Genomic DNA, 27,889 nt, shown 5'->3' with positions numbered 1-27,889 from the left:
ATACTTTAAAACACTGTTAACAAAAATGTAATAATTTTAACTATTGTTATGCTTTTTAAAGTACCTTACAATTTTTGAATAACTACAAAACGGATTAGAATCTCCCAGGTGACGTCATTCCAAAGGTGCACGTTCTCCCCACGTGCCAAGAGAGTTGTAGCTTACGTCATACGTGGGCTGAAGAGTAATTCTAACAACTTCAGTCACCTGGAATGAGTTGAGGCTAAACAGTCGCAGAAATCAAAGTGTAATACACATTGTTGGTGGGTTCAGACGTATTGTGTTTTATGAAACTGTATTATGAAACCATATGAGTAACAAAATAAAGTAAATTTTAAAATCATCTGAAAAAAATTGAAGGGTGTTTGAAAGATCCTTTATCTGTATATTTCTGTTCAAATTCTCTTATGGGACACACAGTTCATAGAAGGGAATTCTTTAATTGCTTAACTCTGTTCATTCTGTTTCTTTTTGATTTTTACTTTTCCACTCATTGTTGATTCTCAAAATAATTGAGATGAACAGCAAAATATAAGCCCTTTAACACGAGGAAAACGGGAGCAAATTCAAAAGTGAACAGAAGCCAGGCCAACACATCAGTGAGTCTCAGACTAAATTCTTTAATGACTAGATTTATATGCCAGGTGCTGCTCCTCCGGAACCCGGCAGCAGATAGTTTGATCTCCAGCGATGAAATTAATACTACAGATAGTTTGATCTCCAGCGGTGAAATTAATACTACAGACAACAGTGAATAATTACTGTTTCTGATTACAAAATATCCATAAAATTTCCTTTTCCATATTTAAGTCTGTTGGACATTTTATATTTCTAAATATTTTTACAGGACACTCCCACCTGCCAGCATGATGCCGCTAATAAAACAGCAGTCATCGAACACAGATCCCATCTGCTGTAAAGAGTGTGGAAAATGTCTTTTTTCCCATGGCTCCAGGGTCACCAAGGCACCCATCAACTACAGGAATGAGTTCCGGCCGACAGAAGGCAACAAGTCCAATACAAATGATTTCAAGTGAGACCTCCAGAACCCCTACAGCTTGAGTCTGATCCCCCTCGGATCCCTATCTTCCTGCTCGATTATCTGCCGTCGTGTCTTAACAACCCTCCTGCGTCACGGCCATTCTGCTTTGGAGTTAAATATTTGGTGTAGGCTACCTTTGTCTTGCCTTAACTGGTGATAACTTTGTCTCTGACCTTTCCAATTCTCTGTATAGATTCTTTGTCCCAGGAAACCTCTCGGCAAGGGTCCCGAACTCCACCGGGGTGTTATCGTGTAAATGCGGCAGGAACTGGGAGACCAGCTACACGGTTGATTATAATGCCTATCCCATCCAGCAGAACATAGTTCGTAAGACCATGGTGTACAGGGCACCAACTGCAAAGATGGATGGCCACACAGAATATAAAGGTACACATGTCCGTCCTGGTCTTATCACACCCGGTAATTTTTTGGGAAAATTTAATAGAAGTTCTTAACAAACAGAAGACAGATTATACTGGGTAACTCTAACCAAGTTATGCAGGAAAAATTGTTTCTGGCAATACAATAAAATGACAAAATTTTACATGTTAGACTTTTGTTCCATGTGAATGTAGAGAAGTTCCATCCCTGGGAAATCATAAAGCGAGACCCCTTCTGGCATAAAGATAACCTGAAGCCAAGTAAGGCAAAGTTTCAAAGCACCACTACATTTCAAGATGAATTCTACGCCAAGCCCATGCCTAGCTCTCGACACAACTTCAAGCCAATTCCTAGACGCAAGGAGTCTGCGCCCATGGAGGTCATGACCACTTACAGGGAGCACTATGTCCTTCACCCGGCGCAACCCACACAGCAGCCGCCCTTGAAGCCCAGCATCATCTGCCTCAGCTGTCTTGGCACACACAGACCTGGTTACAGCAACCTGCGAGAGGAAGCTGCTATGCTGGTTGCACCCAAAGCTGCATGGGAGAGTAGCACCACTCCCTTTCAAACTTCTATGGAGAGCATCTCCTCCAATCATGCTAACCTCCTGGGTCACCAGGACTTGTCCACAGTGTCCAATCAGCCCCCTGGTCAAGGTATGCAGGACACAGGTGCCCTCTGAGGCCTGCACAACTGCGGAGGTGGACTATCGCTTCTGGTGGGCCTAGACGCACCTCCTGTTGGTGCCACAGTTTCAAGGACATCACTATATCGTGGCCATTACGCAACCAAGGCCATCAGTCCCATTTCCAACACGAGGCTTGCCAAAGATTTTAGTGTACCTCTGGGAATAAAATCCACCTGTGGAACAAAGAGAAATTAATATTAATGTATTTACTCATAAAAAAAAAAAAAAACTGATGAGGTTGGTCATAGTGATTTTAGACAGCACCACTTTAGTTACTGTCATCCACACAGCAAGGAAATGATGGGTATTTATGGATTGTGAATACAGACCATATTGTGAGGTACTGTCCTTCAATCAAGATTATTCTTGAATGCCAGATCATCTAGTACATAGCAAGATATTTACACTGTATATTAAGATTTAAAACATGTAGACAAGATAGTCATTTTACAGGATCTGCTCTGCATATGGCACCAGCCCAAAAGAAGCAATGTCTCCAAAGTGTCAAACAAGTGCTTGTCTGAAACATCTGTATGAAACTACACCAGGTAATATGTAGGAGTGTTTATAAACAAACTTGTAACCTTAAGGTTGTCAGACCTAATTCCACTGAGCCTAGTACAGACCCTGAATTGTTCCATAACATTATCTCACTGTATAATTAAGGAGAATCTGGAGGTCACTTTAAATAAACAAAATTGTAAAAAATGAAACCACTTCATGCTCCAAAGCTCCCAAATATGTGGCTGATAGGGGAAAAAACTGATGACGTGTTTCCATTATAGATTGTACAACAAATGAACATTTTATTTCTTGAATTCTTCTTAACAAAGCATGTGTACTCCTCCACTAATTAACACTACAGTCAGCATATAGAGGACAGCAGAACTTCACTTGTCATCACAAAGCCTGGAATTCCAAAGCCATAGGTGAAGGGCATCTATGTTCAGTTCTCTTCATACAATAGTCAAGTCCACAACTGGTACTCATTATTTCCTTCCATACTGGTATACTCACATTTATACAAAACACTTGTTTATGCAGTAGGTCAAACAGTGCACTTTTAAATGATAATGCAAGTAACAGAACTCAGTCAGAAACAGCACTATAGCAACAAATAAATTAGTAAAATTAGTGAACTATTACATATGCATTTTATATAACAAGCCATTTATAGAGTAACATGGGTGAGTTCTAGATGCAGTGTAACTGAGTTAAAAGTATATTTAGGGCCTTGCGTTGAAATGGAATATATTGTTTCTACACACTGTCTAGATGTGACACCAGACAACTAAACTTGTTGACAAACATTTTCTCAAATGCTTCTGCTATCTGTGGAATTACAAAAAAGTAACAATTTTGTTACATTTGGGTGACAAAAAAAATATGTTTTCCATATAATGTTTACTGACATTAAAACAGTAAAGTTCAAATGTCAGACAAAACCTTGACAAAACAAAGAAAAAGAAGATGCCAGTCACAATGACCATAAGGAAGACATGCCAAGTCTTTTGTTCTTTCAACAGGTATTAAGGAGTATGATGATGCTCACAGGTCTTTTTCTCCACTTGAGTTTTATCAATGTGTCTTGCTCAGCTAATGTAAACACACTTTTATCACTGGAAGGTCAGGATGTATTTCACTTCTCTGCACAATGTTTCCAAGCAACTACAGCAGCACGATGCAACATAAGTGACACATGGATAAGTCGACACCTGACATCAGTCAACATAAAATGAAAGCTGCAGAGTTTACCCTTCTGCCTACTAAGCACAAGTCCCTGCAGGACTGAGTTAAGACTGTGCGTCTGGACGCTGACCGAGTCTCTCGTGTGTCACAATGCCAAGACGGGAAATGGGCAAATATGATCAAAAGAGATGAGGTATTGTAACATACATACAACACAAGGAAAAACATACAGTGCCTGGGAAATAATACAAAACAAGACAGACACAATGACGGGAGTTTTAATTAAATTTTTTTAAAAAAAAAAAAAAAAAAAAGGAATCCCGAGACGGCCAGTACGTTTTGGGTGAAGGTACAGCTACTTGCAGTATACGTACCCATTTACGATCACAGTATAAACAAGCACTACAGCCATTTATAAAAAGTATGAGCAATTTTTCAGTTGATGGAGAAGATAGAAAAGGTCTCTTTCCCCCCACAAGAAACTCATGGTGACGCTACTACCTCACAGTGCCCGAGCTTTTTGGGTTCAAATCCAGCAAAGTATTTGTGGAGATTACATTTTGTCCCCATGTCTACATGAGTTTCCTCTCAGTACTCAGCTTTTGTTCTAGAGTACAAAGACACACCAGTCAGGTGAATTGGCAATGCTTAATTGCCCATATAGTGTTCTCGTGAGTGAATATGTGTGGGTGGATAAACTGCAGTGAACTGGCATTCCATCCAGGGTGTACCGTTAACAGCCATGTGCCCAGTGATTGTGCAACAGGCTCCAGACTGCTGCGAACCTGAAAATGACAAGCTGTTAATGAAAAGGGAAGAGAAAACGTGGGAAACAGTTGAAGAAGCAGCCTCAACAAAAGTAACAAATCATAAGGAAGTTCACAAATGAAATGCATTCAGCCTTAATCATGCTTTCTTAAGGTATCGCCAACATTTACAATATTTAACAGCTTAAGTGTTAAATGCCATTGCTACCACAGTAAGTTCAATGCAAATAAAAGTTCTCTTTGGTGAAATATATTTAAAATGGGGCAGCTATAAAATCAGTTCCCTATTCTGCTGCTTTTTAAAAAAGCCACAATCTCACTGTAGAGCAGCCTACAGACGGCCTTAAACCTGCTTATTGTGGATCCTCACATCAGTCTCAGGACCACTTCGGTAACAAAACACTGCGCTCCAAGCTCTAATATTTCCAAAAGAAAAAAAAACCTGGGTTTTGTGCAAATAAAGGTTATTAAGTGTGCCCACGACCACTGTCACAAATAGAACAAAGCTTCCCTTTAACTTTAGGGTCCTTCGTAAGTAGAAACACATGTAATGAGCAGAACGAGCAGAACAGAAGGGCAGAAAGCCAGCTGCCCCTTTCCTACCAACCACGCAGGTCTGTTCTTATAGCAATGATGAACACACCTCACCTTAAAGACCACGATATAGTGCTGATGCCCATTCCTGGCGAGATGTCTAAAAGTTAGGATCATCAGGAAAACTACACTAATGCTCCTTCAGTAAGAGATTAAACAATTACAACAAACTCACTTTAAGAAGTCTGGATACATAAAAATAGCGACAAACCATATAGACTAAGATGTCGCGTTCCCGCATTAGTGTATTTTACAGTTAGACGTTGAAAAGCACAGAAAGCACTTATCCAAAACAAGCCAACCCCATCCTGCCAGAATTTTTTGACTGATCAGAGCAAAGCGTTGGACAGGTTACTGTTCTGCCAGCGCAGGCAGGTGGTCTTGGAGTGCTTGTACAGGTGGCTGGACTGGCTGAAGCGCTTGCCGCACTTGAGGCAGGCGTAGGGCTTCTCGCCCGTGTGCACACGGATGTGCTTCTTGCAGTCCGTCAGCGTCAGAAACGTCTTGCAGCAGATCTTGCAGGCGTACTTGCGGGCCCCCTCCACCACGAGGACGTTGTGCTCCGACAGTGCCTTTTTGCATTTGGAAAGCACATCTGCAGAGGCTCTTGTCAGCTGAGGGGGCGCAGCAGCGGGGGCCCCTCGCTGTACCCCAACCCCTTCGTAGGCGGGCCCATTGAGGAGTGCGCCGCAGATGGCCGCGGAGGAGGAAGAGGACGATGAGGATGCTGTGTCCTGGAGTTGAGAATTGTCTGCACGGATGGACCCGGCACCACCGTTCAAGGGCATTTTGGGAGCGATTCGGCGGTAGCCTGGGAAACCCAGGTTAGCACTACCAGTCCCACCCCTAGAGGAGCGGGACAGAGAATGAAGACTCATGTTGGGCCGCTGGCAGTCCAGGGAAAACTGATCAGACCCAACCCGAGGGTAACTCAAACCTTCCTGCACTGGCCTCAGGAAAAAGGAATCTGTCTGCATGTCACTGAAAGGGTGAGGTTCTCCTGGGATGTGCTGGTGGGAGTGGTGGATGCTGGGGTGCAGGAGAGAGGAAGAGGAACCGTTGGCTGACTCGGGGCTCAGCAGGTACCTAGCAGCCTCTCCATCCAGAATGCACTCACCGGTGGTTGTGTTGGGCAAATTGTCATCAACAATAGGTCCGTGCTTTGAACCTGTCACCCCATACCTCTTTGCACCGAGAAAGCCAGACATGCCAAACCCTTGCTTACTATCCAGGTCATCGCTGGAGGCCAGACCTCCCACCGCTTCTCCATTACCTGCATCAGCTCCCCTGGCCACACCCGCTTCCACCCGGTGGATTTCCCGGATACGGTCTGTGCTGGACTGCGGGTCAGAGAAACTGCGGTCGCTGCTCTCCGGACTGAGCTCGGCCTTGTCTGCAACAGGTTCTGCCTGGTCGCTGCCCTCTGCCTGAGAGGTGATGTCACTGGTCTCATCAGGGGCCTCTGGTGAGCTCAGGGGTTCGCTCTTCACCACCACCTGCATCTGCTGAGGCTGCTGCTGCTGCTCCTCCTCCTCAGCTCCCTCTTTTACCTTGATGAGGAGACCCTCGCACTGTTGCAGGCTGTCTGAGTACTCCTCTTTCTCCTGCAGGCCCTGGTCACGGGCAACACCACTGTCTGACTGACTTGGCACCTGTGCATCCTCCTGTGCTGCCTGCGACCCATACGGTTCCCTTGGCATCCCACTTCTGCCACCATCATCATCTTCATCAACTGCCATATCCGTCTCCAGTTTCGACTCGTCGGGCACCCTGTGGGAATCTGGCGAGAAGAATTCACTCTCCTCCCCAATTCCCTCAACAACAGCCCTCACCCGGGTAGGCTCTTCCAAGGCAACGGAAGACGGTCGGGGTCGCTGCCTTGGCTGGTCCTCAGGGGACACAAGAGGCAGGGACTGCTTACGTTTGTGAAAGCGTCGGATGGGGAAGGAGGCCCTTTGCTCCACCTCCCCACCACCTCCTAGCCCAGTAGCCCCACCATCCGCCTTACCAAGGGCAGAGCTGACCAGGCTGAGGCCCACCTGCTGCAGAAGGAAAGAGCGCTGGAGCCTGGAGCCTGCAGCAGTGGCAGCAGGGTGCTGATCAGAAGCGTGCACAGACTGCTCCCCCGGGGGGGACATGGGCAACGTGCGCGTGGTGAGGTAATGCTTACAGGCCTTCACAACTGAGTTTAGGTGCAGGTGCGAGGCAGCGAGCAGCACATCCATGACGTTGCTCTCCCCCAGCATTAACGTTGAGGTGTACATCATGTCTACCAGGGCAGCGAAGGCTTCTGCGGTCACCACCTCGCTGTCCAGCTGGATCATGTTCATGCCACCGTCACTCTCCGCCACCGTGAAGAGGGCACGGAAATGGGTGCTGCAGGCTGCCAGTACGGCGCGGTGGGCTTTGAAGTGCCGGCTGCCCACCACGATCACACAGTCACACAGCTGACCACGGAGACGCTGGTAGTTGAGCTGCTGGAAGATCTGGTCAAAGTGTCCCGGGAAATCCATGACCTGGGTGTGAAGAGCAAAGAAGAAAGGGTAAGGGACATAAGGTATGAATGAAGTGAAATGCGGAAAAAATGCACCGTGTTCATCGTGGGTGTGTGTGGACTCAGTTTACCCCCACTCTGCAAGTGCTAACCAGCTAATTCTCCTCCGTCCACTCTCCCATTTCATGCAGCGATCAGTTAAAAAAAAAAAAAAAAAAAAAAAAAAAAAAGTGTGTGTGTGTGTATATATATATATATATATATATATATATAAAATATATATAGTGGTCCAACATATTTACATAAATACACTCTTAGCTCACACACACTGTTGCATCAACAATCACACAGCGATGTACCTGGCTTTCAATGCATGGAGAAATTGGTATTCAGTTTGATGACCACAATATTGTTAATGTATCAGCGACATGTTTAATACGAGCACAAAGAATTGAAATTAAAGAAAAATTTTTAAAAAAATATGCAAGAAGACTGAGAACGTCGTGACCGACATTTTGTGTTATTTGGACAGACACAGACTAAGAGCTGAGCTGCTAGCTAAAGCTAACGCAGCGCAAACACTTCTTCTTCAGCCCTGTTCATGTCACATCGTCTCGCTCCTCCTGGGGCCTTTTTTCCACTCCAGCCCAGTGTTCTTTGACTCCACGCAGTGTTAACCGCTGCTGTAGGCCGCGTCGCCGCCGTGTGAAGCGACGGGAAAGGGCGATTCCGCGTCCCCGACGGCGGCACGGAGCGCCTCCTCGGCGCGCGGCGGGATGGGATGGGAGGGATGGGATGGGAGGGCTGCGCTGGGGTGGGGTGGGCTTCGCAGCGCGCGCACCCGCCCGCGCACGCCCCTCCACACTGGCTGCAGAAGGATCCCTCCCCGCCCTCGCGGTATGCGTCGCTTATCCGCCCCGCACGCCCTACCCAACGTACGGAACATACACAGTCCTACACGCTCATATAGGCACGGCGGTGAACCCGCCCCCTGCCACCGCTCGCGCTGGTGTCTCCGCTAGCTATTGTGACGTCTGGTAGTGTTTCACCGCGCATGCGCATTGTGAGACCTTCGGTGCGCCGGAGTCGTGAGCCATGTGCGCCAGCAGGGGGCGCAAACGCAACGGCCCTCGTTTGCGCTTTTTTTTAATACATTTACATGTACATTTATTAATTTAGCAGACGCTTTTGTCCAAAGCGACGTACATCTCAGCAAAAGTACAATTTATGCATTACATTGAGAGAAGGAGACATAGCTGCAGGCATGAAAGTCTCAAGCAAACCTAGTTTGTTCCCTACCACTTGCTGCACCTAGGTTCATCATAGGTGCATAAGTAAGACACAGGATAGACAAATCCCGATACCCTCCCACCATTTTTTTTTAAAAATATAAGATACTCAAATGAGCAAGTAAAATGCCAGCATAATGGCTGAATAAAGGTTGTATCTGGGGAAGCTTCTGGAGTTACGATGCGTGAACAGTTACACCCAAATGAGCTGGAGAGATCTTGGGCGAAGTGGATCCGGAAAAGGTGGGTTTTCGGATGCTTCTTGAAAATAGACAGTTTCCGCAGTTCTGAGTGACGGGAAGGTCATTTATTCATTTAGCAGATGCTTTAGTCCAAGGCGACGAGCCTGACTGGGGTGTACCGGTTGATTAAGTCTTGTAAATAGCTTGGAGTAGTTCTATTGATGCATTTGTACACAGTAACCAGAGTTTTCAATTTGATTTGGGCAGCTATAGGAAGCCAGTACAGAGAAATGAGTAGAGAAGATACATGGGAGCACTTTGGCAAATCAAACACAACTCGTGCAGCAACATTCTGTAGAAGCTGCAGAGGTTTGATGGGATTAGCAGGAAGGCCACACAGGAGAGAGTTGCAGTAGTGGTTGAGAGAATGACAGACTCGCATCAATCGTTACTCCAAGACTCTTAGTTGGCGGTGGTGATCATACTTCCATGAAGAGATGTCCAACAGGCAGGCAGCAATGCATGCGGAGGTGTCTGACGCACCAGGCGGAAAGGAGAGGAAGAGCTGGGTATCATCAGCATAGCAGTGGTATTTGAATCCATGGGAGGCCATGCCTGGGCCAAGGGAGGAGGTGTAGATCGAGAAGAGCAGAGGACCCAGTACCGAGCCCTGTGGGACACCAGTTGAAAAGCATCAAAAGGTCCAAAAGCAAAAGCACGAAAGTTCTCGGTTCAGCTCCGATGTGGTGGAACGACCTCCCCCTCTCACTCAGAACTGCTGAATCTCTCCCTACATTTAAGAAGCGTCTTAAAACTCACCTCTTCGAGACTCACTTCTCTCATAAGTACATAAGTTCATGTAATGTGTAAATGTTCATGCTCTGTAACTCTGAGATCGTAATTGTTGAATAACAGATACACTTTCATGCAGCTACTCGTGCAAGATAAATGTTTAATGAAAATTTGATTTGGAATTGTCGGTTATTTGGATAAACCTTTATGCAGCTACTCGTGTGATGTACATTGGTGCATATGGTGGAAAGTAACTGTGCTTTACGATCATGCGTATCCATCTAAGTGTGTCTTTCTGATAATGTGACGCACACATTGTATTTTCTATGATATGTACGTCACTTTGAAGAAAAGCATCGTCTAAATGAACAAATGTAAATGTACTTTTTCGTACCCAATCCTGGTTGCAGTAACCCTCCCCGCCCCAAGATGACGCTGTTGAACAAAGTCACTCACTTTCAATGAATTTTCACTCTCGTTGCCTTTTGGTGCGAGCGCTTCCGGTGTGTTTCTGCGTAACGGCTGATCTGAGATCAGTGTGTTCTGTAGCATCAGCTCGGTTCGTGAGAACGGTCCATTATAAGCTCCTGGGGTGCGCGGTACAGCAAGTCGAGACAGTCGGGAAACGTGGTGAAAGTGGGAGGGGGGTCGCAGCCATGGCGAAGAGGTGTGTGTGGAGGAGCTGCAAGGAGGAGAAGGAGGGCGATAACCTCATAGTGGGTAAGAATCAGAGTTGCGCGCGCGAGAGATCAACTTCATCAAGTTAGCCAGGCACGACACGAGCTGCACAGGACGTGAACTGAAGGGCCAGTGAAACTGTTCTTACACTGTTTTAACACTGCTCTGTGACCGGAACGTTCTCGATCGAATCGAATCGCGCGCGTCACTTGTTGTTCTGTGCGATCATCATCATCATCATCATGCAGCACCTGACTGACTGAGCGCTGCACGTGGACACCTCCACGTGGGTCGTCCACTCGACTTGTGTTTGTTTTTGGGGTGTTGTTGTCGATGTTGTTGTATTGGGGTATAGATACTGGTGTCACTGGGGGCGTTGGGGGGGGTCTTGATGCTGCTGGTGTCGCTGGGGAGGGTCGCTGGGGGGGTCTTGTCTAATGCTGCCCCGTTTCCTACAGTCCAGTTCTCCAACGGGAACCTGAGTAACACAGATGCTGTGAGCTTCTCCATGTATAGCAGCAAAGACTCGGAGAACCCCCGGAAGAAGAGCCGACTCATCGTTGTAAGTTTCTTCCAGCTAATAAATTTTTGTCCTGCTCATACATGGTCCAATCTCACGTTGTTGTGCGATGACTTGATTTCTTCTTTTTTTTTTTTTTAATTTTTATTTTATTTTAAACACCCCTTCCCCATTTGTGCAGGCAGCTGAGACGGACAGGCTGTCTTACGTTGGCAATAACTTTGGAACAGGATCTTTGAGATGCAACACCCTTTGCAAGTAGGTCGCTGCTCTTTGGAACCGTCTGATAACGTCTGATAACTTGTTCTGGAATAACCCTAATGCTTCAGGACACTATTTATTAACGTGGAGTCACAATAACAATCGTGTGCTTTCGTCACATTTATTTCCCCAGCTATTATGTTGGGGTCCTTAACAAGGCCACCAAAAACATGGAGGTGCACAGCGCTCAGCTCTTCAACATGCAGCCTGTAATTCCAGGTATATGGTGGGATACTGTAGATGGCAGGCTTTTCTTGTCATGGGTAGTGCAAGTGCTGAAAGGTGTTGGTTTTCACGATGTTGTAGGTGAATCAACACGAGAAGATGAACCTCAGAAGAATGCGTCTCAGTCATACAGGGACAAGGTATCTCCCGTGCTCGCACTGATTTTTGGCTTTTAAATTATTTGATATGGGTTGGTAATGCTGGCTGGTCAGCGTCCTCCGACCCAGCGACCGCTCAGGTATTGGTGGGTTGGTGTATTGGATTCAGGGGTTGTCTGCTCGTCTGTCTTGCAGGTGGACTCTCTGATCGAGGCCTTTGGCACCAACAAGCAGAAACGTGCCCTCACGTCCAGGCGACTGAACATGGTGGGAAGCGAGGCCCTGCAGCATGCTGTGGCCAAGGCAGCCAACCGTGTCATTGAGCAGAAGGGCTTGGAAGGTATTTTCTCTCTCTCTCTCTCACTCACACACACACACAATGGTCAAAACGTTCTCTTTTACATCGTAATCCATATCCCCATTTGAATAAACACTAAGATCCCCCTGTCCCTCTAAATTAATGCAGCTGAAATTTGGTCTACACACATTTATGTAGCTGACATGTTTCTCCAAAGCAGCTTACAGTATTAAGCTATCTATAGTTATTTATCCATTTATACATCTGGGTAATTTTACCAGAGCAATTTAGGGTAAGTACCTTGCTCAAGGGTACTACACCTGGAGGTGAGAATCAAACCCGCAACCTTTGGGTCCAAAGGCAGTAGCTCTGACCAATACGCTGCCAACTGTCCCTGATTATTTTACACTTATTAATGTCACCAACCACACTTTTTTGTTTTGCATTACTACTGTTTTCCACCTCTATGTCCTTGTTACTTAGACTCATAGATACCCCTGTAATTATACTGTTCTGCTTTTATATGGTTTACTATATGGTTACCCTGTTGAATGTGGAACATCTACCGTGTCAAATTCCTTGCGTGTGCAAACGCACTTGGCAATTAACGTTATCTTATAGTTTGTGCTTCCGTGCATTGCATTCCATAGGAGCTGTATGTATCTCGCCCCTTTGTGGGTGTAGCCTCCTACTGTAGTGCTTTTGATCAAGATACTTAATCTAAATTACTGACTGCATTTCTGTGGCAGATAGTATTACATTAGTTTTTATGGTTCTTTCTCTTGTACCTTTTGAAGCCCTGGAGCAGGACGTGGCTCAGACGGAATCGCTGAATGATGCCTCGCAGCACCTGCCACCTTGCCATCCTGATGCAGACCGACCAGAGGATGTTTATCCTTTTGATGACCGTATCCTTTTGTGTCTGTGTGTGTGTGCGTGTGTGTGCGTGCGCGCAATCCATACCCAAAACATATATGCACATTTCCAACATTAAGCCATCCCTTACCTGGGTGGTGGGTGACATGGTTTGTGGTGTTACGTTGTGATGTGTGTAAAACACAGAAACGGGGAAATGGATCCACTGAGATCCATGCACAATGTCATGACTAGAAAAAAATCCACCAATTTTAAGCTCTCTTTACATGTTAGATTTCTTGAGTTGTGTATCAGTCATCTCCCCGGTGGAGTACAAGGCTCTGGAGGTGCCTGCACAGAAGCTGACCGAGTTGTCCCCTGATGATCTGCAGAAGATGGAGCAGGATGGCAGGTGTGCTTTGAGTGGAGCCGCTTTCAGTTGCGACCGTAGATGTGCCCTCTCTCGCTAACGGAGCTCCTCTGTGCCTACAGCCCCAGGTCAGTTCTCGTACAACTCCAGACCCTCCCCACTGAAGGAGAGAGGCGCCACAGACAAGCCCGCTGTGCCTGGTACCTGTTTCAGCTCATCAAACTGTCTCAGCAGAAGAGTAACTTCAATCGCAAATGTGAGTCCTACAGGCTTTTTGGATCACTTAAGAACTCCCATCTGACAGTCTAAGTTGACCACTTTTTGATTACCAGTCCTTTTATTCAGTAGCTTCTGTGCAACGTGAATTACTGTATATCAGGTCATTGTAAGTGGTGTCTTGCTCTGATTATGTCCAGTTAGCTTGGAGGAGGGCTGTCCCCGTGTTATTGCCAACAAGCTGATGAAGACCTTCACTGCTGAGGTGTTCAGTAGAGGCAGGTGGGTGTCTGTGACACAGTTCTCTTTGAGCTCTGAAGAGCTTTGCTGTCAGAAGTGAGCATGAGCACCATCTCCAAAGCTGAATGTCAGATTGTGTCATGTTGTGGTCTCAGGCTTGGGTTGGTCTGTATGAGATGTAAATGTGCAGCAAATCCATTATCCTCAGTCCTAGCCATTCAACCTGTTGGTTTCACTCTTGCAGATGTCCCCGTGCAAAATTAATAGATGCATTAAGTCTCTGTGCATAATTCACTTGGTGTTAGGAACTGGTGGATGCTCACTCTTCTGCTCAGCTGCTTGGAGGAGAAGGCTGGAATGGGATTCCTCAAATTACAAATACTGCACTTCTGAATTAGCAGTGATCTCATGTTATGGTGTGTTTGTCTTTGTGGTTGGTGTGCAGGAGGAATCCTTTATGTGGCTCGATCGCTCTTGTTCTCTTGTCAGGATCCAGCATGTGGTGCCAGCCTCAATGCGGGTGAAGCTTGCTGCATACTGCCTGGCCTTGCTGCTTCATATGGGGGACCAGATGGCTGACCTCACATTGCTGCATCGTGACTTGGGCATGAAGGAGGCCAAGTAAGATTTTCAAGGCACTGGTTTGCTTCCCCAGAACTGGACAGACTCTTAACCTCTAAAGGCTAAATGATAATGGTGTCAGCAAAATGTCAGACTATTTCAGTCAAGTGGAAATCCATAATATCAACATGCAATAGATTCAAGAAGTCTGGCACTTCGGATACATTATGAGTTTTGCGTGTGGTTTTTTTAATCACTTTGCTGACGGTTTTGTACAGACCAGTTTTGTTTTACTGGTTTTATGAAAGATGGATTTTTTTTCCAGGGGATATAGTATCCTTTACCATGGTACTTCATCTGCATAACAGGACCCGTGTTAGGGTTTGAACCAGACTTTGTCTTTAACCACCCACCTTACTGTGTTGGTACAATGGTGTAAAATCAGCAGAAGATTTCACGTATAGGAAGGAGAAGCCGATCGTGTATTTCAACTCTCGTATATTATACATAGGAAGAATAGCTACTCCTTTGGAGCCATTGGAGTGAAAGCTCTGACACTAATCTGCATGTGTGTGCAGCATTCAGTGACCACGTGGGAAGTGCGCTGACCACGTCCCCTCCTCTCCTCCGCTGCAGGATAGTTGAGGTGGCCAAGGCCATGGGGCTGAAGCTCAGCAAGCAGCTAACCACAGCAGGAGGCAGCCTGCTAGAGGAACACCGAATGGCCACCCTAGTGCTACCGCTGGTTCGACACGAGAAGCCCACAATGCTCCGTAAGCGTAAAAAAATGCGTTAGGAGGACTGGTGGTGTAAATGGACTTTTGAGCCCTGGAGATGAGGACTAGGACTCCACAGGCACATCATCTTGCACACACTCACATTATTGTTCTGGTTTTACACTGCAACCGCGAGTCATTTTCTGTATTTACCACCCATTTTCATGGATTTGTGTCTTGAGTGGAGATTAAGGATCCAAATGTCCCTGTTAATACAATCAGTGTATTAGCAGTTCTGACATTTACTAAGTGCAGCATTTGCATTGTATGTAATGGCTGTGAATGTAAATGTTTTTTTTTTTTTTTTTTTGTTTTTCATTATGAAACTTTATCGGTTCTCCACATAACCTGCGATCTCTAAAAGAAACATGCTTTTATTCTGCTTCAAGGTGATGTGTTAAGGCTCTTGCTTTGGTTGAGCACAAACTGACAAATGCACAAACACATGCATATAGAAGAAACATGATAGAATATGTTTATGAACATTGACTCTAAAATATGTAGGTGCTTCTCAAGCAAAACATTCCATGATGGTTTAGAAAAGTTGCAATACACTATAAGCTCTATTGAGGTGTTGCAGTTTGCATGAAGAATGATTTCTTGTTATTGGGCTCCTGTTACAGTAAACAGCTGGGTGTTTCAGAACATCAGGCAAACCCGGCAGAGGAAATGAGGAGACGTCACACTGCTTACATGAGCCAATCTAAGTGCTCGTGCTGCCGTTGCAAACAGAATGCTGTATTTTCGCTCCCTAAAACAGACCCGTCCATGGAGGCTATTGACAGCCTCCTAGTCTGTGTCTGTTGTCAAGGTTCCAGAAGTCCAGAGGCCAGGCATCTGTCTTGCACAGCTCCCTGTTCCTCCCGTTTGATCTCGGCGCAGCAGGACGTGCGTTTTAACTCGCCTCAAGCTCTTCAGTGACAGTGTAGATCTGTCAAAATACTGCATCCACCACAAAAAAAAGCGCTTCCACCGCAGCCAACGATACACATTGTAAACATGGGGATGCTTCTAAGTCCTTGATGTTGTGTATGAAAGAGGATGATGAAGGTCTAGCAAAACTGGTATTCTTACAGATTCACTCCATTGGCTTCTTGTAATTCCAAATCATGAAACTTTAAATCGAGGTTTGCGGTGCTAATTGTCAGTAGTCTGATGTGCAAGGTTGTATGTATGACAAGTGCTGCACCGTGGGAGGTGTGGAGGTTTACGAATTATGAATGTGAACAGCTGATGTTCCGCCAGTCCTGCCAAAGGCACCTCCGATGAGCCAAGTTGAGATGCAAACCTAGAAACCGGCAGCGTTCACAGGATGGCACAGACTATACTGGCACGGTTAGGGAAGGCGCTCTCCACCCTGGCACTGATCCGGTCCGTGGTTGTAATGGGCCGCTGTGTGGTCGATGGGGTGATGCTGGACCGGCTCTCCAACTGAGGGCGGGGCGGAGGGCTGTCCAGGGCCCAGGTTGGGTCGTCCTCTTCAGTTCTGCAAAGGCAAGTGTCCGTATTGTCAGTTCAGGCAAATAGCATAACATTTATGGGATGACATCAATACTTTAGAGGACGCAGAAAAGTCTTTTTGGAATTATGTGAGACACGGACCACGGTGAGTACATCGTACTCAGTCACTAGGGTGTTACGCAGGGAACAGCTGGATGTTATTCTGATCTCGGGTGGAAAAACTCCAAGATAAATTTTGCAAGGCCGAAGCGTTCAACTCGTGGAAGATTTTAATAGTGGTCCTCACACAATATTGGGGATTTTCATAAAAATTACACATGCTGTCCCAAGGGGGGTCGTGGCGAACTGGAGCCTAACCCGGCAACACAGGGCACAAGGCTGGAGGGGGAGGGGACACACCCAGCATGGAATGTTAGTTTGCTGCAAGGCACCCCAAAGAGGACTCGAACCCCAGATCCACCAGAGAGCAGGCACAGGCCAAACCCACTGTGCCCCCCGCTCATAAAAATTAGATTAATAAAAAGTAAAGCAAATAAAAAAAAAAGACTAAACTTCTAAAAGGTATTACAACACCGATGATACACTGTCCACGCACAATGGCATTTGTCACTCCTGCAGGGGTGTCCCACTACAACTGACTAAATTGGTCATAAATACCATAGTGAGCAGAATTAAAAGAATGTAGAGACTTTGAAAATAAGTATGCAAAAAGGGAAAATGAGCACTTGAGAGAAGAATTGGCAGCCAGTAAATGGGAGTGTGCTGACCTCCATGAGCTGCAAGCCCGCAGGGTGTTGTTGCTCAGCAGGCAGGTGCTGTTGCTGGGGTCCTGGTAGAGCAGGGGTTTGCTGCTCCTAGGGCTGCTCTGGAACAGCGTGTTGTTCTCCACAGCCCCCTTCACCTCCCCGAGCACCGCAATACCACAACCCCGCAACGGCTGAACACGGTTCCTTAGCACCTGGCAAAGGGGAGGGCATGGAGTAGTTTAGCACATGTCGCATTGAGCATGTGGACGCTGCCCTTTGTGAATTCGCACCGTCTTCCTCCGGCTCACCCTGATGTCATTGGACTCCATCAACCGTATCCCGCAGCCGCCGTTCCCCACCACATCGTTCTCCACGATCTGCCCGTCGCCGCGGCAGCTCACCCCGTGGCCTCCGTTGTCGTAGATGCCGTTGCCGCGCAGTTCCACGCAGCAGCCCGTCTCCACGGTGACTCCTGCGTGGCTGTTGCTCGCTATGCAGTTGGCGAGCAGGTGGGCCGGCAGATCGCTCTGCAGCACAGACACACCCGCTCCCAGGTTACTGTGCACGGCGTTGCCGACCACGTTCAGGGCCTCGTTGCTTCTCACGTACAGCCCTGCCCCTGTGCGGAAGAGGGACACGGCTAAACAGAACCGCGGAACCCAAAGAGGAGCTCCGTTTGTTTTGCAGAACAGCGTCGGCTCATTAAATAAGTCGAAATGTGCCGAAGGTCACAGAAGATCCCACCTCCGTTATGACTCACGCAGTTGCTCTCCACGAGGGTGATGCTGATAGGTCGGCGGAACAGCGGAGGCTCATCCTCGATCTCCAAGTTCCCCTCCCAGGTGAGCAGCTCGCCCTCCCCACTGAAGCTGTGGTCGCTTCCCCCTGCTCCTCTTTCAGCACCATCTTCATCTTTGTGGCAGAACACAGCCACACCGTACATCCCGTTGTGAGTGATGTGGTTCCCTGAGACCTGGGTCAGGCTGGATGACATGACCCAAACACCACAGCCCTTATTGCCTGCAGGGAGAACAGCAGCCTGTTGAGTTCACCGTGTCTTACCAGCCTCCAGTTTTAAGTAGCCTTTGAGGTTATAACGTAGATTGAGTCTTATAATCATTTCATGTTCCACATGAGCAGCGGTGCAGACAGAAGTCTTCTCAATTTAAACCATCGGGGGACCTAAACAGACACACAAAGAGGCTGCACTCACAGTAGATGTGATTTCCCTCGACAAGTCCCCGGCTCCTGTCACCCAGTACCACGCCGTCTGAGTAGCCATGACATATGAAGTTATTCCTCAGAACTGGGTCACCCCCCCTTCTGACATCGACACCCCCCCACTGGTTCTCCTCAATCACATTGTCTGTCATGGAGGGGGGAAAAAAAACTTTGAGTGCATGCTGTTGACCGTCAGTAGTTGAAGTTCAAATTTTCTTGTGGGAACACATTTTAGGAACAATAACATGACCAAATTTGTTTCATTAACTAACTTCTCATTGTCAAAGGTTGTCCTGAACAGAGACCTGTTCCAGTACTTACTGGTGAAATTTACTGTATGGTATCATGTGTGGGGTGTTATAACGTCCACCCAGACCCGGTGAGTGAAGCATACCAACAATGAGGCCCCTGCCATTCTCACAGACCGCAATTCCTGCCGCCTGGCCCTGGAAGACGTGGTTCCCCCTGTAACGCACAATAGATTTAGTCGTTTAGCTGACGCTTTTCTCCGAAGCAGCTTACAATATTAAGGTACTTACAAGTATTTACCCATTTATACAGCTGGCTAATTTTACGGTAAGTACCTTGGTCAAGGGTACTACAGCTGGAGGCGAGGGTCCAAAGGTAGAAGCTCTAACTACGACCCTACCAGCTGTCCTACGATACCTAATGCACACCACTTTCACTCGCTCCTGGTGTCTTCGTGCAGCACTCCTCCAATTGTGCGCTAAAGGGTGCTGACAATGCCCCGATAACTGGGTTATGCAAAAGTAACAGTACAATAGTCCTGATGCTGACTACACACTCCTAGGACTCCTCCCACACACCTCACCACGGGGTTCCCTTTGTACAGTATGTAGATGCCAGCCTCCTTATTGCCGTAGATCTTGTTGCTGCGGATGGAGGCTTTCCCGTTTCCAAGGACGACGATCCCGGAACGCAGACCACCGTGTATCCTGTTACACTGCAGACAGAAAGAAGGCTGCGGCTCCTGCATTAGGAAAGGCTAAACGTGTTTTCTTCTCTGCGGACGCATTGCTCGGTTGTCCCAGTTGAAATGTTGCTGTAGATCACTGATCCCCGTTTGTAATAAGTGACGTAACAGTAAATGAAGACCGAAAGTGACACTTCAGATGACATTTAACCTCTGCTGTGCTTAGGTCATGTCCAAAGGGCAATCTTAGCACCACTGTGTTCACTCAGAACTGCTGATTCCCTTCCAACTTTCAGGAAGAATGTCAAAACTCATCTCTTTCAGACCCTTTTCTCCTCCCGACATCATGAAACCTTCGTAAGGCAGATTTGTAAGGTAATAGTTCACCACCTGCTACTACGCACACACATACACGCTGGCTGAAACTGTTTATCCCGAGCGGGGTTGCAGCAAGCCGGAGCCTAACCCGGCAACACGGGACGCAAGGCTAGAGGAGATGGGGACGCATCCAGGACGGGACGCCAGTCTGTCACAAGGCACCCCAAGTAGGACTCGAACCCCAGACCCAGCAGAGAGCGGGACCTGGCCAAACACCCTTCACCTCCTACTTTTACATACCTATTTTCCCATTTGTAGATCCCTTATACAGGTGGATACTGGAATATGTGAGCTATGAAAACAGCGGCATCAAACAATATTAATGTACCTATGGTTGTTCACCCATTTATACAGCTGGGTAATTTTATTGGAGCAATTTAAGGTAAGTACTTTTCTCAAGGGTACTACAGCTGGAGATGGTATTCAAACCTGCGACCGTTGGCTAGAGGAGGACTACCAGACTACACTACCAGAACATACTGTATACTGTGAGCAAGATGTGATGTCATGGAAGAAATGCGTCTGCCACACACATAAATATAAACGCACATAAACTTGAGCCCATCTCCACTGTTGTCATGACACATGACTTTGTCTTTGTTAGAATGTTATGAAGGTGTGAGTATGGAATAGGAAGCCTAGGTTGACCTTCCTGCTGAGCTGCCCCAATGTTGAGATGAACTCCTCTTTCATGCACTATGTGGAGTTATGCATGCACTTGGTTTGTCACATTTGCATTGGTGGTATTTCCATAGCCTTGACCTCTTGTTTTATTTCAAGGCACGTTCTGTGTCGGTGTGCTCTTAACCTTGAAGTCGCTTTGTACAAAAGCATCAGTTGGATGAACAAATGTAAATGCACACACTCAGCCAAGGATCACTGCGCCCCCAGTTCTATCTGAACCTGGAGTGAACACGGTGGCTGTTGCGATTCAACAGGGCTGTCAGAGAGACCACTTCAGCCAACACAGAGTGCCGTTCCTTTCCCATCGCAGAACGTTTATATAACAGTCTGCTGTTACTTTTTTTTGAAGAGTGCAAAAAAAAAAAGTTTGTTGTGGTTTAGAGGTGTAAGTCCGTGGGGGGTCGAGACGCAACTCTATGGCAGTCTAGACACATTGCGCGGTGCATTACCAGGACGATGGAGTTGGCTCCCTTGCGGATGTCCAAGCCTGCCTCTCCGTTGGTGTGAATGTCATTCTCGGCGATGAGCCCCTGGGCAGAGAGGCGCAGGAACACACCAGATGCCCAGCACCCACACACCTCATTCCGCAGCATTACAATCTAATGGGAGAGGAGGAGGGAGACGGCAGAAGGAAAGCAAGTCACAAGGAAAGAATATATGCAAAAAGTTCACAGCACAAAATAATTACAGCAATCTTGGTGCCACACAGGCTTCCTTTTGCTTGTAAACATGTTCTCATTTAGGATCCGGAGTCAGAGAAACGCGTCCTCCCCGTGGCAACCGTTTTTTGGGCACAGCATCATCTGCTGGTCAAACGGATGCAGCATAAATAAGTCACAGACAGGAAAAGAGATCTCCATCAAATATTATACCATATGGATGTGAAGGTTCATTATAATATGTTGCTCTTAACAGCCCTGCACGACAGATAAGTTATTAACATGATTGCGAAGGAGAAAGTGTGCATGGTCTCCTCTATAGGCAAACACCAGAACTAAGGGTGTGTGGCTTCAGATGGACGTGGCTACCCTGGCATTTTGCACGCAGCGCACTCCGCAGTGCAGGCCTCGGAACGCGTTGCCCTCCAGCCGGGCCCGGCCACCGTTGCACGCCAGCACGCCTCCCTTGCCGTCCCGGAACAGGCAGCCCCGCAGGACGCAGCCCTGGATCGAGCTGGCCAGAAGCGAAGCCTCCTGATCCAGCTGCAGCTCTTGCTGGAGAGTGCGTATCCCAGGGGTCTCCATGCTGGGGCCAGAGCAAGACCAGCCTTGCGGCTTCGTCAAAAGGTGAGCGAGGCTGTGATGATCATGGGAGAGCGTATAAGCTCCTACAAGGAGGCTATCTCCTTCATCACAGGCTCCGTCCTCTTCCTCGCTTGGCTCACTTTCGCTGCAGCTGCCCTTGACCACAAAGTCCTCTCTGCACTCCCAGCACCTCCTCCTCTTATGACCCCCTTTCTTCATCCACTCCTCCTCCTGGGCTGCAGCCACACACGGGGGGTTGGTACCATTTGTCCTCTCCTCTTTTCTGTTCCCTTCTTCTGCTGCAGTAGGGTTAGGGGTGGAAGACCTGGCCAGGACGCTCAGGTGCTTCCAAGCCCAGTTGCGGTCCAAGACGGGCGCACCCTCCACAGTGACGGAACTGGCATTGCTGCCTGAGAAGTCACAGTTTTCCAGCAAGCTGAGCGACACTCCCTGGAAGCTGGCTCCTCCTGCTCGTCCGAATGAGCAGAACCTGACCAGGCAAGTCCCAGGTCCTCGAATCTGCAGCTGGCCACCTTCCAAGTTACAGCTGTCCAACTGCACGTGGCCAGAAGACGTCTGGAAGGAAAAATATAATGGAAGGTGAGATTTGTGGAAGACCTTTGACACTGGGAAACTCACCTGCGAGCCTTCGGCTCATTAAAAAATGCGGTGAAATACACTAACCTTGTAGATTACCGGTGAGAACCAGGGAGGCATGAGGACCAGGTTACAGAATCGAGCAGTAGGACACTGCTGGTCAATGCTCACTAGTAATGTGACCTCCCCAAACTTCCCGTTGCCTATAACCTCCACAGGTACCTTCAGAACCACTTCCGCCTGCTCCTCGTACACCCCAGGGTGCAGGAGTACCCTGTCATAGGCCCCCGCTGCCCCCAGGGCTCCCCGAAGCGTCTTATGTTCGCATCCGGCTCCAACGTGCCACAACCGACACTCCTTCCGGCGACGGAACAGGTGGAGGCAGCTGGAGGGGTCCAGTTCGGGAGCGTGCAGGCTCCAGATGCGAGTGGCTTGCAGGTTCTTCCGCAGGGCCTCCCTCCACGAAGGGGGTTCCTCGTGAGGCCGGATGGGCCAGCTGGGGTGACGCCACTCGGGGCGGCGCCAGAATAACTGGCGCCAGAGGGTTTTGTCCAAGCCCAGTATGAGCTCACGCCAGGCCCGGCACACCGTGCCGCAGCGGCCCAGGTCAGCCAGGGACAGGTAGGCCAGGATCGCCCGAAAGAGCTCCACGGGCAGGCTGCAAACGTCCATTGTTCCACTGCACCACCTCCCCAGAAGCGGCACAGAGGAATGGAACGGGGGGCAGTTTGGTTAACAGGCGTGAACATCAACAGCAGGTTCGACACAAACAGCAAAGGCTGCATTACCATACCTTTGAGAACAGTGCTTGTGAAGAAACCTTTCTACACTGGGCTGTATTTACATTTACATTTACATTTGTTCATTTAGCAGACGCTTTTGTCCAAGGCGACGTACATCTCAGCAAAAGTACAATTTATGCATTACATTGAGAGAAGGAGACATAGCTGCAGGCATGAAAGTCTCAAGCAAACCTAGTTTGTTCCCTACCACTTGCTGCACTGAGGTTCATTGTTCAAGCAGGTGCATAAGACAGAGGATAGACAAATCCTGATACCCACACCAATTTTTTTTAAATTTATTTATTAAATATTATAAGATACACAAATGAGCAGTACAATACCATATTTATCACTCTTTCAGTACTGTGGGACATATAGAAATCTGCTATATTATATGGACGAAATGGAATTCTGAGCAACCAGTGCAAACATGTCCTTAGTGACATAATTAGTAACGTATCCACACGTACAATGTCGAAATACGTGTAAAATACCAACAGGTGTGATTGCGAGTGGGCCGTGCCGTGGGAATCTGATCTGCAGGGGGTCATCATTCAGCCTTCAGAAGGAAATTAACCAAGGACCTGTGTTCTTCCACCTCACTGTCTGTAGCGCCTCGGTTGTGTGACATGACATCTGTCTCGCTGCTTGGCTGCGTAACGTTCTTGTTGTTTTTGTTCCTACATGGGCTCCTCCTTTTGGGAGCCCAAAGCCACCACCTTCCCAGTACAACTGAACCCCTGGGATTGTGTCGTGGAAACTCTGGCTGCGACGACTGCGCTGCAGTGCGTAACTCAAGTTTCGTGAAAAAAGTAAAAAAAAAAAAAATAACTCATGAAACTAAAAACCGCCAAAGGGACACGACACTCCGGAGCAAGAAGCGTATTTGATATGTCAAATTGACGCCATTTCCTCTGCTATGCGCTGAAAGGGCCTTTCGGCATCCAGCTGCAATGAGGAGGCGAGGAAGGGATTTGATCTTCTCAGCACCATTTAAAACTGTTTCCTCTGCTTAAACAAAGAGGGATGACAAAGGCTGTGGTGGACAAACGACAGCTGTGAAACTAGAGTCTGCACCGTCGGCAGCCTTTAGTACCGTGACACTACGCTGCTTGCTGTAAAGTACAGTAGGTCGAACCCTTATAGAACCTCCGAAGACAGCCTTCGATATCATCAGTATCTAAAGGATAATCAAAATCTTGCTCAGTCATTATTATAGCAACATATACGAGATATAGCCCGTCTTATATAAACTACATTAATAAAAAAAAATATGCAACACTACTTCTGCCTGTTTTTTTTGGAAATTAATAATATCATTAAGTACTGGTTTTCTTCACATGCAGTATATGTATTCATTCAGCATATGCTGCTCTCTAAATCAGTATACCACTCAGAGTGAACAAACTATGCAGTTCACAGTATTTTTACACTAATGACTAGTATAGAAAGGGCAGGAATATACACTTTAAGAGGATTTGTACAGGTGAGTGAGCTCATGGCTGAAGGATGCTTACATGTGCTCTTTAATGCACATCTGACATACGGTAAAACCTGATTGTCACTGACAGTATTTTCTGGTCACAATGGCTAGAGTACAGTACATGATCCAGCGAAAAACAACTGACTAGAGCGAAACTCATGAGAAAGACACACACACACGTCTTACCTCATTCCCCCATTGTGTCGAATGCAGTACGTTGTTTCCCTGGACACACCTGTTGTCTTATAAGCAGTGAGGGATGTCACCCAGGGTTCCTCGGTGTCTTCAGGGTGGAGACTCTATTTTCACTGGTACCTCTGCATGGTAAACTGGCAGCTGGAGCAGCACTAAATGTCTGGTTTGTTTTGCAATGGAAACATAAGTTGTCATCCTCTACCAGCACCAGTGTTCAGTCTCATCCTGTGGTTTTGTCTTTAGAAGACGTCCGTGATGAATCTCCTGCAGCAAGTGTATTCCATCATGACACTGGATAAAAATAACAATATTCCCTATATTTAAGGGCTATTTTTGCATATGTTTTAGGGCTCCTTTGCAGTCTCCCTGACCAAAGCCCCGGTAACAACAAGAAGCAGCCGAATAATTAAGAGGAGTTAATTACTTGAGGCCACAGAGGAAGAAGACACCAGAGCGCAGACACTTGGGGAGGGATGTGTTGTTAGAAGGTTTATATTTCACCTACTTATGTTACAGCCGACTCAGGAATAGAAAAAAATACTTTTATTCGGCTGCGTTTAGTTTTGTGGTTCGTAAAATTTGCTTGTCAGTGAAACACATGAAGCATATTTGTGTTTATGAATGTATAATGCACTATGATTTTTTCGAAAAGGAAATATATGCTTTTGGTGGCCCTCTATATTTCTGATTGTTCAAGTTGGTTATAGCCACCGAAAGCATTTAAGAGTTTCTTTTTAGAAGGAATCATGATGCATTATGCATTTATGATCACAAATATGCTTTATGTACTACAATTTGTGATTATCTGGGTACACCTGGTACTTGAATCAGCAGTTGTTATAACTGGTCTAGTGAAGGTTATGCATGCATATGCATTGTCAAATATACCTGAATACAGGTTCAAGTGCTTCTTCGTGACTCACTAACTGCTCAGACTTTATATCTTCTCACACTTCACAGATTATTATTATTATGGAGAAATATGAAGGATATGCCGGATGCGTCCACTGAATACATAAACATTTCTGCTTGTACCAACTGACTTGTCCTCCGGGCCACCCAGCTACCACTGTGGGTAAACTGGAGTTTTTACCAGGTATCGCACAGGATTACTGTGTATGTGAGATGTAGAATTTTCAAATTAGTATTTGTTTATCTGTGCATGTGTTTACTCAGTTTCCCGAGTGTAAAATGCTTTCAGGATAAGCCCGAGACAGTTGGTAACAAGGTATGATTTGGCTTCCTTTGTCCAGACCATGGATCTATCTATTGACATGGTGAGTACAAATTAAGTGCCATATTTATTTTTAGAAGCTTATTGACCTCCTCGGGTTTCCCTCCAACATCAGCGACCCCTCACCCGCCTCGAACTGCACTTCATTGTACAACGGCCTCTACGTGCCGGCAGGGGGCGACACTCGCGCGACCATTTTCACACACTTCCAGTCAGCCGTTTTATCACAATTATTTTTATGCCTTTTTGAAAAATTTATTTTGGGTTTCGTACTTCACAAATGAGTTTTTCCCTGATTGTTAAACAGTTTCCACATTTACATATTTTGTCTGGGTTGGGGTAATTGGCAGTCAGTGGGGGGGGAGGGGGGGGGGGGATGTTCAGATCAGAAGAGATTAGAGCCGCTAAAAGCGGCGGGTTGTTCAGCATCCCTCAGAAGGGCCGGTTCGGACCGGCGATCCACACACCCATCCACACACACAGCTCACACACACCGTCCCGTCAGTCATCTCTCTGGATCTGTGTGGTTCAGGAGCGATCATCATCATCTGCGCACAAAGGTGAGTCGCTTCTTCACGTCTTTTAATCTCCTTAAAATGAGCGCAGTGGGACAAAATCGGAACTAATTATTAACTCTATACTATAGACTATTAATATGGTAATACTGCGTACTGTATTGCACGCTGGACATTGTCCATCGTAACGCAACTAACTGTGTATCGCAACCCCTTGCTTTGGAAGTTTATTTTAATATTGTTTAACCAACGGGCGGATGACATGGTGGTGACAAATAGATACATACATGTAAATATATGATGTGTTTAATACATAGGCCTACGTTCATAATATACAGTATACATTTATATATAAACTGTATAATAAAATATGATTTTTTTAAATAAATTAATTGAAATACATTTTTCGCGTTTTCTATTGTTTTTTTTAATATATTGTTTTTCTCAGTGTTATTATGTACAGTATATATATATATGTGATTACATAGTTATATATAAATAAAATGTATACGCCTATATAAACTGGACGATTTTATTGCGCACACACACACACACAGTACACACAACCGAAGGTAATAATGGCAAAGCTTGATTGATTTGTGTTATAATAAAGTGTAAGAAAATAACACGCAGATAGTCGACGCGCGGTGTGTATACGGTACACACACACACACATTTCTTCAGAACTTGTTATCACCATCGCAGTTTTACAAACACATGATGATGGCCATTAATACCGGAAAATAAACGTGTCATCTTATCCCGGCGACAGTGAGTGTTAAGAGTTTTTCTTCCTTTAATCCTTTCCTGTGACAGAAGATAAGGGTGGGTTTCAGTTCCACTGAATTACAGTTGGTATGAAAAAAATATTTTCCACACTTTAAAAGTGTAGATGGGGAAGGTCATACTGTAATTTTGGAAAAAATAAGGTAATAAGGTGGGTTACTGGCGCACCTGTGACTACTGACATAATGAGGGGTTTGGACACTTATTGATAAAAGTTTTAACAGGAGGTGTTTGACTGGTAACATTGCAATCCGCACAATTGTGGTGAGATGTGGGTATATGATCACATCCAAATTTGAACCAAGTTTCTCTTTTCGGAGCAGCAGGGTGGCACAGCAGGTAGTGCTGGTGCCTCACAGGTCCTGGGATGTGGGTTTGAATCCACATATTTCCCTATGATGTGAAGACTCTTCACAGGATATGATGTTAGACCTTTACACGGTCTGGCACAAATTTTCCGTGATATAACAAAATAATATACATTTCACTTGCCACATTTTATACATTAATGGACATGAAAATTGTTGAGTTTAACAGCAGTAGCTTTTTTCCAACAGTGTGTGACTCAGTGGAGGGAAATAAACTTCATGGGTTCAAATTTTCCAACAGT

General features: G+C 46.5%; 4 protein-coding genes across 4 annotated transcripts; 2 read left to right on the top strand and 2 right to left on the bottom strand.

The window, feature by feature from the left end:
• Positions 1 to 482: 482 nt before the first annotated feature.
• On the top strand, positions 483 to 2,108 carry LOC108925699 (stabilizer of axonemal microtubules 1-like). The gene is made up of 4 exons (XM_018737860.2): positions 483 to 599; positions 848 to 1,033; positions 1,236 to 1,429; positions 1,618 to 2,108. Exons 2-4 carry the CDS (start codon positions 867 to 869, stop codon positions 2,106 to 2,108), a joined length of 852 nt encoding a protein of 283 aa, XP_018593376.1. The 5' UTR covers positions 483 to 599; positions 848 to 866.
• A 1,994-nt stretch (positions 2,109 to 4,102) lies between these two features.
• zbtb5 (zinc finger and BTB domain containing 5) lies at positions 4,103 to 8,675 on the bottom strand. Its single transcript, XM_018737838.2, has 2 exons — positions 8,018 to 8,675; positions 4,103 to 7,680 (listed from the first exon to the last, which is right to left on the bottom strand). Exon 2 carries the CDS (start codon positions 7,675 to 7,677, stop codon positions 5,494 to 5,496), a length of 2,184 nt encoding a protein of 727 aa, XP_018593354.2. The 5' UTR covers positions 7,678 to 7,680; positions 8,018 to 8,675; the 3' UTR covers positions 4,103 to 5,493.
• Positions 8,676 to 10,444: 1,769 nt separating this feature from the next.
• On the top strand, positions 10,445 to 15,407 carry polr1e (RNA polymerase I subunit E). Its single transcript, XM_018737869.2, has 12 exons — positions 10,445 to 10,641; positions 11,058 to 11,161; positions 11,301 to 11,377; positions 11,514 to 11,599; positions 11,687 to 11,745; positions 11,899 to 12,043; positions 12,799 to 12,909; positions 13,172 to 13,268; positions 13,349 to 13,482; positions 13,643 to 13,724; positions 14,172 to 14,303; positions 14,880 to 15,407. The coding sequence occupies exons 1-12, from the start codon at positions 10,578 to 10,580 to the stop codon at positions 15,037 to 15,039; spliced, it is 1,251 nt and encodes a 416-aa protein (XP_018593385.2). The 5' UTR covers positions 10,445 to 10,577; the 3' UTR covers positions 15,040 to 15,407.
• Positions 15,408 to 16,324: 917 nt separating this feature from the next.
• Positions 16,325 to 22,956, bottom strand: LOC108925700 (F-box only protein 10-like). Its single transcript, XM_018737861.2, has 10 exons — positions 22,372 to 22,956; positions 21,472 to 22,263; positions 20,893 to 21,042; positions 19,275 to 19,411; positions 18,842 to 18,912; positions 18,440 to 18,592; positions 17,971 to 18,246; positions 17,535 to 17,845; positions 17,248 to 17,438; positions 16,325 to 16,505 (listed from the first exon to the last, which is right to left on the bottom strand). The coding sequence occupies exons 1-10, from the start codon at positions 22,954 to 22,956 to the stop codon at positions 16,325 to 16,327; spliced, it is 2,847 nt and encodes a 948-aa protein (XP_018593377.1).
• Between the last annotated feature and the right edge of the window lie 4,933 nt (positions 22,957 to 27,889).

The sequence above is a fragment of the Scleropages formosus genome, chromosome 16, assembly GCF_900964775.1.
Source record: "Scleropages formosus chromosome 16, fSclFor1.1, whole genome shotgun sequence".
Lineage (NCBI taxonomy): Eukaryota > Metazoa > Chordata > Actinopteri > Osteoglossiformes > Osteoglossidae > Scleropages > Scleropages formosus.
Note: the sequence above shows the minus strand (reverse complement) of the source record. Positions and strands in the feature narration are given on the sequence as shown.